This window comes from Chrysemys picta, chromosome 9 (assembly GCF_011386835.1).
Source record: "Chrysemys picta bellii isolate R12L10 chromosome 9, ASM1138683v2, whole genome shotgun sequence".
Taxonomy (NCBI): domain Eukaryota; kingdom Metazoa; phylum Chordata; order Testudines; family Emydidae; genus Chrysemys; species Chrysemys picta.
The window spans coordinates 45884914-45896949 of record NC_088799.1 but is presented as its reverse complement, the minus strand read 5'-3'; the positions used below and the strand labels follow the sequence as shown (position 1 = coordinate 45896949).

General features: G+C 40.5%; 1 protein-coding gene across 3 annotated transcripts in view; it reads left to right on the top strand.

Annotated features, from left to right (window-relative positions):
* Positions 1 to 12036, top strand: part of KLHL24 (kelch like family member 24) — a 46966-nt gene that overhangs the window by 17805 nt on the left and 17125 nt on the right. For all 3 annotated transcript variants that reach the window (XM_005282467.5, XM_005282468.5, XM_042853542.2), the window contains 2 exons: positions 46 to 1032; positions 7289 to 7473. In XM_005282467.5, coding sequence (XP_005282524.1) covers positions 113 to 1032; positions 7289 to 7473 — 1105 coding nt within the window. In that variant the 5' untranslated portion in view covers positions 46 to 112. The remainder of the gene's footprint in view (positions 1 to 45; positions 1033 to 7288; positions 7474 to 12036) is intronic.

Genomic DNA, 12036 nt, shown 5'->3' with positions numbered 1-12036 from the left:
GTCAGAATTGATTTGTTGGGTACTAAAATGTTTTAATTCTTCTAGCCATAGCACCGTACAGAAGACACTCAGAAATCTTTTCTCAATGATTCTATAGTCAACGGATGTAACAATGGTACTAATACTGGGCCGCAGACTGAATAGAGAGGATAGCGGGGTCCGTGATTCCCCTGCAACCAAACGTAAAGTTTTTGAAATGGACCCGAAGTCCTTATCAGGTCATGAGTTTTTTGACTTCTCTTCAGGATCATCCCATGCTGAAAGCATACTCCAGATCTTCAATGAGTTTAGAGACAGCCGCTTGTTCACAGATGTAATTATCTGTGTGGAAGGAAGAGAGTTTCCCTGTCATCGAGCTGTTCTCTCAGCCTGCAGTAGCTACTTCAGAGCTATGTTTTGCAATGATCACAGAGAAAGCAGAGAAATGTTGGTGGAGATCAATGGCATTTTTGCTGAAGCTATGGATTGCTTTTTACAGTACGTGTACACTGGCAAGGTGAAAATCACTACAGAGAATGTGCAATATATCTTTGAAACATCAAGTCTCTTTCAAATTAGTGTTCTGCGTGATGCTTGTGCCAAGTTCCTGGAAGAGCAACTGGATCCTTGTAACTGCCTGGGAATCCAGCGTTTTGCTGATACACACTCACTAAAGACACTCTTCACCAAATGCAGAAATTTTGCACTGCAGACATTCGAGGATGTTTCTCAGCATGAAGAATTTCTTGAGCTTGGGAAAGATGAGCTCATTGATTATATTTGTAGTGATGAGTTGGTGATCAGTAAAGAAGAGATGGTTTTTGAAGCAGTTATGCGCTGGGTTTACCGTGCTGTTGATCTGAGAAGACCAGTGTTACAGGAACTTCTAACACATGTGAGACTCCCTTTATTACATCCTAACTATTTTGTACAGACAGTGGAAGTGGAACAGCTGATTCAGAATTCTCTAGAGTGTTATCAGCTGCTGCATGAAGCAAGAAGATATCACATACTTGGAAATGAAATGATGTCCCCAAGAACTAGACCACGCAGGTGAGAGGATTTTTTACTGTTTTTCTGATATGCCCTAGAAGAACATTATTTTTTTTTACCTGTTTATCTAGTAGATATGAACTGTAACCAAACTGCAGCATAGTGAAGAAAAATTTGAAAGTGTCTTTTATTTTGTGTTACTGAGTTCTGCATTTTTACTGCCTTATCCACACACAAAAGCCTGGTCACCTCACATGCTTAACTTTAAGTAGGCCTTTGAGTAATCTTATTCACACATATATGTAACTTTACTGATATGAGTAGTCCCCTAGAATTCAATAGGAAGGACACTGATGTCAGTAAGTTACTCACAGGTGCAGATGTTGGCAGGATGAGATCCTAAGCCCTTTCCACTAGTTGCCCAGTTAAGCCACTTGCAGCAGCTTTCATTCCAGCTCATTACAATGCAGCCATTAATCCACTACATTTCATAATTATTTAATTTTTACAGTGTAAAATAATAATGTATTGTACACTTATCAAGGAGTTGGGTGGCATTTTTCAGTTAGGGCAACAGCGACTGCTTTTGAAAATCCCACTGTTACACCACAAAACATTTTACAGGTTTAATAAAACACTTTACAGGACTAAAAATACAGTTCTAGAATTATATAACATATTTAGAGATGAAATAACAAAACAAATGTATATATTTACAGAATTACATAGTAGCTACAGAAAATATTTTAAGTTTAAATATTGTAAACTGTTTTTTAAAATCCTAAAACATTATTTCTTATTATCCCATAATACAACTGGAAATTGCTACTGTAAGCTACAGTAGGAAATGAGAAAAAATGCCAAGGGTGGTATTTTGGGAACTGTTGGTTATGGTGATTTCTTTTAGATTCTGCCATATACCTTCCTTCCCAGGTAATTGCTAAAAACATTACATTCTTGAAGGAATGGTAAAGAAGGAAAACTAAGATGTTTAACCCTGGAAATTCTGCCAAACATAACATAGGTACTTGAGAAGGTTAGTTGGCTAGCTGTAATGCTGCACTGGAGAATTAGCTGAAAAAGGAAACACCCACCTTCACCCCACTGCTTATGTTTAACAGAGATGTTTTCTGAGCAGGGTTTTTGTTACTAAACTTAAGAAGAAACTAAACACTGAATCATGAATGCAGCAACAAGAGGAATAATTTATAAAGAGAGAAGCTGCCTAGTCCCCGAGTGATGATTTTTCCCTGTATCTATTATTAAATTCAAGGGATAGTTCCTTGTCATTTGATTCTGTTGCAAAAATTGATAAAGTTTTGTAACAGTTACCAGATTCCTCCCTGCCTCCTCCATGCTTTCCCCTTTCATTTCTTCTAAAATGGGATTTTGCTAGCTCCTTTACCCATTCCCTCCCTATGTTCCATGTATTGCTGCCTCTTTTTTCTCCTGCTGTGCTTTTATGTAAGCTTTGTTAGTGAGGAAAAAGCATAGAACCGACTGAAAGTTCTGTATACCAAAATTAATGTTTCTACTGAAACTTTTCTTGGGAACTGTTCTTGGGATTGTGTGTGCATATGTATCAGTATGTTTCTATACTTAAACTGGTTTCTGACTAGCTGTTCAAAAACAGTGGGATTCTGGTCTGAGTTCATTTGAAGCAAGTGAAAAATTGTCTGATGTCACTGCACGTTTAAAACTTGGGTTGAGATCCTCCCTTCTTTTCCCTTATGCCCCTATGCCGGGGTGGTCAATTATTTTTTGTAAAGGCCCAAATTTCTTTGTGAAGGTATAGTCAAGGTCCAGACTCCAGGGAAGAAAAATAATAAAAATAACTACAATAATGATAATAATAAGTAAATTCCATTCAAAAGCCTCTGATGGTCAGGATTTGGCCTGTGGTCTGCCTATTGACTGTTCCTGCCCTAAGCTTTCATTGTATAACAAAGTGGTGATGTGGGAGCCAGATAACTGAATACAGTTGCACTGACATCTTGAGGTCGTCTCTCATATCTCCATTAAGCTTCACAGTGACATCTAGTGGTCATGTTGTTCTAGTGCAGGGGTGGGCAAACTACAGCCCTCAGGCTGCTTCTGGCCCATCAGACGTTTTTATACAGCCCTCAAGCTCCCGCCAGGAGCTCACAATTCCCTTGATGAGCACCGTCTTCCAGCACGCAGAGCCACACTGCACAGGCGCAACTTCACTGTGCTGTTTCCGGGATCGGAACCCGCCCCAGGCGGCAGAATGCCAAATTCCCTCCCGGTCTCCTACAGTCCCACCAGTCCCAGCTAGGGTGCCTCCGCCTATGGCGGTGCCTGGTACGACCATCTTGGTGCCGCTGCTGACAGGGCCCCTAGGAGTCCCCAGTACCGCCCCTGTAGAGCTCCCCCCACGCACCACACCCCATGAGTCCCTTCTCCCCCACCTCGGTAACATCCTTTATAGAGCCTCCCCCCATGCTACACCCGATAGAGTCCCCCTCCCCCACCATGTATGCATGGCCCGCCATACAATTTCCATACCCAGATGCGGCCCTCAGGCCAAAGAAGTTTGCCCACCCCTGTTCTAGTGGATGGACTCCTGTATATTTAAAACAAAATATGAATTGCATATCATAAGCTTTGAATATCTTTAGACTGGCTTACAGTTGTTGCTTATTTCAGTGCACAGACCCACTAGACCAGTCTAATGAAAATATATCAAGATGTACTTTTAATTGGTTATTATCATATTTATCCATTTCAACCAGTTCTTCTCAACTACTTTTTTTTAAAATGTAAGCATTCAGTAATTTTTTCCTCTTAAGTGATTTACTTTTTATTTAATTACTGCACTGCTGGCTATTTTTTTTTATGCAGCATCCAAATATGGTGGATGTTTTTACAGACAAAATTATTGGTTTTTTTCAAAAGCCCTCAGAATTTCTGTCTGTGGAAATTTTTAATTTTTTTGAACAGATTTTCTTTGAACTGATTAAACGACTTCTACCCAGGCAGCATTTGTTGGTCTATATTGTTTCATTCAGCTTTCTCAAATAATGTCATGAGAGCTGTATAGTTTCCTGTGTGAAGTACATCAGAAATCTGATTTTTAATTTCTTTTGTGAAAGTACTGGATTTAATGTCACTTTAGTAATGTGATTTTCCATTTTTTCTATTTTGGGGACCATGTAATGACAGAGAGATCTCGTGGACCACCTTCCATGTTATCTCCATAGGCCACAGTTTGAGAACCACAGCTCTGCTGACCTCCATTTGCATTTTATTTCAGTAGTTAACTGTTGCTGTTAACAGCCTATGCCTACTTGTATTTTGTGCCTGCCTCTTTATTTTTTAGCTTGATCCCTATTATCTTTATTGACGGCACACTGTCCCAATTGCAAAAAATTCTAAGGTCTGGTCTACACTAGAAAATTAGGTTGTCTTAACTACGTGGCTCAGGGGTGGATTTGGGTGTGAAAAATCCACCCCTCTGTGTAGTGTGGTTAAGCTGACCTAACACCTAGTGTAGACAGCACTAGGTCAATGGACAAATTCTTCTGTCGACCTAGGTACTGCCTCTTGGGGCTTGTCTGCACTTGAAATGCTATAGCAGCACAGCTGCAGCACGTCAGTGTTGAGACTGTATATGCCAACGGGAGGCATTATCCTTTTGATGTAGGTAATCCACCTCTTTGAGAGGTGGTAGCTAGGTCGACGGAAGAATTCTTCCATCGACCTAGCCTAGTGCTGTATACACAAAAGCCTGGTCTACACTAGATAATTAAGTCGGCTTAACTGCATTGCTCGAAAGTGTGAAAAATCCACACTCCTGAGCAGCACCGTTAAGCCAAACTAACCCCAGTGTAGATAGTGCTAGATCGATGGAAGAATTCTTCTATCAACCTAGGTCCTGCCTCTCAGGGAGATGGATTACCTATGCCAATGGGAGGGGTTCTCCCATCAGCATGATGCAGCAGCAAAGCTGCAGTGGTACAGCTCTGCCACCGTAGCATTTCAAGTGTACAGAAGTCCTGGGACTTAGGTTGGCTGTGCCACCCAGGGGTGTGGATTTTTCATACCTCTAAGTAACGTAGTTATGTTGACCTAATTTTCTAGTGTAGAGCAGGCCTTAATCTCCACATGTGTGACCATCCAGAGGTGTGGTTTGTTCATTTTTAAATCCAGTTCTGGATTTAAAATATTTTAGTAAATTAATTTTCCTTCAGAGAGAGCAAAACTATGCATCATCACTCTCAGGCAGTATTTTTGATCCACGGATATTGGCTCATTTATCTCTTAATTTAAAAAAGATTGGCAACCATGCATAAGGCTGCGAGTTTGTCACAGATGTCACTGATTCCGTGACCTTCCATGACTTCTGCAGTGGTTGGTGCCCCTGCGCCAGTTGTACCGGCTGCTGCTGGGGCAGTCTCGGGCCACTGCACTCCCATCCCCCAGCAGCAAGAGGAGTTTGGGAGGGGAGCAGGGGGTTGGGGCACAGGATGGGGTGAGGCGGGCAGGCTCTGGGAAGTGTGGAGCCAGGTAGGGAGCCTGCCGATCCCGCCAACACATCCCCACACCAGCACCAGCGGGGGTCCTGGGCTGCATGCTGTTACCCACGCCCTCCTAGCACCAGCAGGGTCCTGGGCCACACACCACTGCTCACCCCCTCCCCAGCACCCATGAGGGTCCTGGGCAGCGCGCTGCTGCCCGCACCCCCCCACACACACAGCACCTGCCGTGCCCCCAGGCCACCCCCTTCCTCCCCCCAAGTGCCCCCGGCACCCCCAGGCCACCCCCACCAAAAGGTTTAATCAGGGGTATATAGTAGAAGTCATGGACCAGTCACGGGCTGTGAATTTTTGTTTACTGCCCATGACCTGTCCATGACTTTTACTAAAAATATCCGTGACTAAAATGTAGCCTTAATCATGCACAACAAGCTCCTCATTTGGCAGAAGGCCATGATTGTAGTCTTTAAAAATATCAATAGCCAAACCTTGTCCTTTGTAGATATCTTTGGTACATACACTTGGGTTTGCCTGTTGGGGAAAAAGTAAGAGAGACAAATTACTTGCTGTTGAAAGAAACCAATTTCTTTTTCTGAATAGTGCTTCATCGACTCATAAGGTTCCTTCCCTCTCTCCCTTGAGAGATATCTTTCCAAGATTAGTTCCTCAAAAAAGAAGATGGGATAACTAAACATTAAACATTAAATAGATAAAAAGCAGGACCTGACATCACTTCAAGGTTGGAGCAGCTGAAGGGAAATTTTCGTTGGGTTTTTTGACTAGCTATGAGAGAGTAACTGAGACTTTGCTTTTTCTAAAATATTTAGAGTAAAAAGGACTTACTTGTTTAACAAGAGAACAGTAATAATCAGCTAGTTTTTACTTGTGGTGTCCCACAATGTGAAAAAAGTATGGTTTTAAATAAAGGCCTACAGCACTTTTATCATTTATAAACAAAGTTGATGACGGGTCATGCAGTTGTTATAGACACAAGGTAATGTGATTTTTTGCAGGATTGGGTCATAGTAAATAAGATATCTGCTCTTATGGAGTTATTGTAGTTAAAATAGTGTACAGCAGTGGTTCTCAAAGTAGAGTCGCCGCTTGTTCAGGGCTTGTTCAGGGCCACTTTGAATTTGCTGGCTTTGGTACTTGGTTTTATTATTTCAATCTTCTTTGAAGTTTTCCTCCATCACCATACCCTCTTTCACATTACTGTTACATATTTGCAACCATATGTCCTAACAAAGTTTTTATCTGATCCATAAGTCTTAAACTTTTTTTAAAAGAAATTTTCTGTAACACTTGGAAGATAGTTCTAAATTTGTGAAATATTAAAGTGATGCAAACTGTCACAGGAGTCTTTGTGAGATTTGTAACTTTGCAGAAGACTGTTTTCAATATGATGGATTTTATATGAAACTTCCAAAACTGCATATATAAATTTCTCACACATGGCTTCAGCTTTACCTCTGATATTTCTCTATTTTCAGTCAGAGGAGGAAAACAACCTTAAAGTTTAAGGTCTTTCTTTTTAAAAATTTGATTTTTTTCATGGAGCAATCATGCAATATAAAAATTTATTTAAAAAAAGGTTACTTATTGGCCTGGTTACCTGGCACACAATGGGACAGCTGGAAATACAGTGAAACCCTTAACCATTTTGTAAGGAAATAATTATTGCTGTAGAAGTCAGTATAACATTAAATAATAGATTTTCAGATTTTAAAACTGTACGACCTTGGTTTTTCAAGCTGATATTGTTTGCTACATATGCTTTAATAAACATCTATTTTGTCTTTCTGTTTTCATTCTTTTAGATCAACTGGTTATTCTGAGGTGATAGTTATTGTCGGAGGCTGTGAACGAGTTGGGGGGTTTAACCTGCCATACACTGAATGCTACGATCCTGTGACAGGAGAATGGAAGTCACTGGCTAAGCTCCCAGAATTTACTAAGTCTGAATATGCAGTGTGTGCTTTACGGAATGATATTCTTGTTTCAGGTAAATAATTCCAGGAAGCTTAAGCTTAAGTGATGACAGCAGGAACATCCTTGGATAATTTACAGTTCTTTAGGTGATTGTTGCTCTTTGAACTTCCAGAAGCTGCTGGAATGAAAATTTCACGAATTTCACCCCCCTCTAGCCTATGTGTTGCTTACCAAATCATCTCCCTCAGTATGTGTTGAGCATAAACCCTATGCCTATATTTGGTAGCCACAAATATTTTTTTCTTATTGTTTTGTTTTTAATCATTAATAATTACAGCTCTGGCTGAAATTTCATCAGGGAGGTCTGGGGATATAATATTGTTATGAGTGGAGCTTAGAGCTAAATGACTGTATGAACTGACCCACAATCCAATATGTCCTCCTCCATACCAGTTAAGTATGCAGCTTTTAAATATTAGTGCTCAGGTTCTGCAGTGAAAACAGATCAAACCTTTTTTCAGCATAGAAATGCAGAGTAGAGGCAAATATCTCACCCTTCTTAAATCCTGACCTGGAGGTGCTGAGCACCTGCGTCTCCTAGTGAAGTCAGTGGCTGTAGCTGCTCAGCACCTCTCAAGTTTAGACAAAAAAAACGTTATTTGGGTCCATGTCTGTCATCTGGACCAATGGTGACAGACTTAGCTGGATACTAACTCCTGTCCTGGAACTATCTATCTCCCCCATTACATTTGTTTGTTACCTCAAAGCAGGGTGGATTTGATTTAAATCAAATTGATTTAAATCATGATTTAAAGCACTAGTCAGGAAGACTCGATTTAATCATGGATTTCTACATAAAAGTGCATTCTTGTTGTTGTTATCAGGGCCGGCTCCAGGCACCAGCTTACCAAGCAGGTGCTTGGGGCGGCCACTTTGGAGAGGGGCGGCACGTCCAGCTGTTCGGCGGCAATTCGGCGGACAGTCCCTCACTGCTGCTCGGAGCGAAGGACCTCCCGCCGAATTGCTACCACAGATCGCGATCGCAGGTTTTTTTGTTTGTTTGTTTGTTTGTTTGGCTGCTTGGGGCGGCCAAAACCCTGGAGCCGGCCCTGGTTGTTATAACCTTAATACATATTCTTCACAACTCAGAGATAGATGTAGATTTCATTTTTAGAAGGTACACACTATACATTTTTAAAGTGATTTATTTTGAAAACTTTTCAGATGAGTTTTACAGGTATATCAGAAAATGAATGATTGTTTGGTTATTTCATTTACCAAAGGTAATTGAAGCAGATATTTATGAAGTCATTGGGAGGTGAACTATCTCCAATTCAACAGGTTAATCATTAATATTTGGAGGATTTTCTTTCCATGCTGTATTAGGAGGGGAACATCACCAGACAGACATTTAAATTGTTTCATTTAACTAAAACAACAGTGTTATGTATTCTGGATTTTTTTCTTCAACAGCAAACATATAATATTTTAACAAAACAAGCATATGAATTTTTGAATTTAGTTAAACATTCAAGTTTTTTAAGATTAGGTTTGTTTTTGTTAAAATTGTTTAACTAAAATAGTTAAATGAAATATTTAAAAAAAAATTAAATCGACTATGTCAGTCAGTCAGCAACTTAAAATATTGACTTCTGCAGCTAACTCGGTCGTCTTCATCTTAATTTTCTTGTTTGTTCATAATCTGGAAAAGAAAAACAAGCTTTCCTGCTTTTTCAGGTCCCAAACGATTTACCAGTTTGAAATGAATTAGTGCAAAGGAAGAAAATATTCTTTCTACACCGGCAGAAGAAGCTACTGCTGTTAAAAGTGAGATTATCACTTCAACAGTCTCTGAATCCAAGTGCTTTAGTGACTTCCACCAGTTCACTGGTGTGACTTTCTTTAAAACATCATCAACAAACATATATTTCTTGAATGGTTCACTCTTAGTTCTGAAGTTTATTATAGTTGGCATTATGGCATTATGATTGCTGGATGTCTGTCATAGCCAACTCCTCTTGTTCAGTTGTTAAGGTTTGACTGTGGTACTGAGTATTGAGAATATTTGCAAGAAAATGAGCTGGAGATAGTGCTTGTCCCATTTGTTTTTTTAATGCTTGTAATTTAACTGTCATTGCATATTTCTCTTTTTAAGATCTCACTCAGTTCCTTCCAAATTTCAACAGTGCCAGCAATAAAACAGCTATTTCTCTGCATTTTGTTCAAGGCTACAGAAATAGGCTTCAGGGTACTCAGTACGTGTTCAACATTTCTCTAAAGCCTAATGTTGAGAACTTTGGCTGTGACAGTGCCATCTATTTTTTCACTATTTTGTTCACAAACTGTCATCAGATTAGGCCAGTTCTTGATATAGTGCTCAAAACAGTCCACTACTGAGTTCCATTGCATGTCTTGTGGGAGAATTAGCTTGGTTCCTCCCACTTTTTTCAGAGCAGCTGCTGCAAAGTGGTTGTTATGGAACAACATGAGCCTTTATTTCTGGAACACTGAAGTCTTTGGCTAGGAGGTGCATCAAATGAGCACTGCAACCGTATGTTATTATCTTGGGACTCTCTTCAGTCTCTTCTGAATTTCTTCTCCTCTTGGATACATTTGCAGCATTGTCTGTGACCAAAGCTGTGTACTAGACATTTGAAATTTTTTTCAGTTTGTTCTAGCTTTTACTGCTACTTCTTGTAAGTATTCTGCTGTGTGTGCATTTCCTGATGTATCAATTGTTCTGAAAGGAAGACATTCCCTTCTTCCGTTGTCACACAAGCACATACAACAGGTTCATTGTGGACATTGCTCCACCCATCAAGACTCAGGTTAACAATTTCACTTTCTAGACCTTTTGCACACTGTTCAAATTTCTCTTTCATACACTTTATTCAGTAATTTGCCTGCGACATCTGCTCTGTTGGGTGGACTGTATCGTGGTCTTAATGACTGAACCATGTTAATGAAGTGTGGGTTCTCAATCATACGGAAAGGAGAGTTTGTTGCATAAACAAACCGGGCAGTTTTTTCATCAATTACCTTTTTTTGTAATCTGCTGTTTCTTATCACAAACTCATGTATGGTTGTTTCTGCATGATGGAGTTTTTTTTTTTTCTTTTTGCTACAGGTGATATACTGTGGCTATGTGACATACATGATGTGACTGAAACACTATCATTGGCAGATAACTCTGAAACTATAGAAAATGATGGTGATATTGAAGATGGATAGTCTTCAGAATCCTGAATGTTGAGGATGGATTCTCCTAAACGAAATAAGTCAATGCAGTTATTTAATTATTATTACCATACTGCTCATTTAGTATTACTCATTGCATTCACTGACACTCAGTACTACTTTAAATGTGAAATTGTAAAAGGAAGATCTGCCTACTTCAGTTATTTATTTTTTTATCACAACTGCATCTAAAATGATAGCACCATAGAGTAACAACTATATTTTTTGCTCAAACATGAAAATTCAAGAATAGTCCAGAAGGAAGACAGGCAGTCCTTAAGAAAGAAGTACGAAACAAAAAAGTTTACCAACCTGAAGATCCTGCATGTTCAGACATGTTGCTTTCATCATCTTCAGTGCAGCTTCCTCCTGAGAAAGAACACTTCTCATGATGTTGTTCCATTTGGGCAACCAGGCCTTGCATTTCTTTGTTGCGCTGTTTGCATTTTGCACACATGCCTGTCTTACCCACAGGTAGAGGAACTTCATTAAAATATTCCCAAACTGGGTCTCTTTTACGGCCTGCTGCCATTATAGGTTTTCCCTTCTAATGAGAGAATGGTATGGTAGATCTCAAATCAGTGAAGGCTACACCAAGACTTCTGGAATATGCTGCTCAAACAGTTTCACTTTTGTTTCTACTGCCTGTCCCTCCCTTTTCACATTTATCTCCAGACTTCTTCTCCTTGTCCAGATCTATTCCGCCCCCAACAATCTTCTATTCATTGAACTTTTTGAAACTTTTCACTTTTAGAGAGAGGTAAGGGATTGACTCTGTGTACTCAAATTTGCAGAGGGACAATAGGGTTGAGGTCTGTTATTTTTATTTATTTAAATAAAATTTATTTATTTTATTTAAAAACATTTTTGCTGTTAACAAGCATGTTATCTCTGGAGACACAAATCCACAGTTTGAGAACTGCAAAACTAAGCATCTCTGATGGTATCTTCTAGACTGAGCACTGAGTCCCATTGGGTAGATAGAAAGATTAACCAAAATAATCTATACAGAAGCCCATGGAACACCATAAGATTGGGTCCCTAATCCATGAACTATTGCAGGGGTCGGCAACGTTCGGCACGCGGCTCGCCAGGGTAAGCATCCTGGCGGGCCGGGCCAGTTTTATTTACCTGCTGACGCGGCAGGTTCGGCCGATCGCGGCCCCCACTGGCCACAGTTCTCCGTCCCGGGCCAATGGGGGCGGCGAGAAGCTGTGGCCAGCACATCGCTCGCCCGCGCCGCTTTTCACCACCCCCATTGGCCCGGGGGCGCGATCGGCCGAACCTGCCGCGTCAGCAGGTAAATAAAACTGGCCCGGCCCACCAGGGTGCTTACCCTGGCGAGCCGCATGCCGAACGTTGCCGACCCCTGAACTATTGGAACTCGTTTACAAAACAC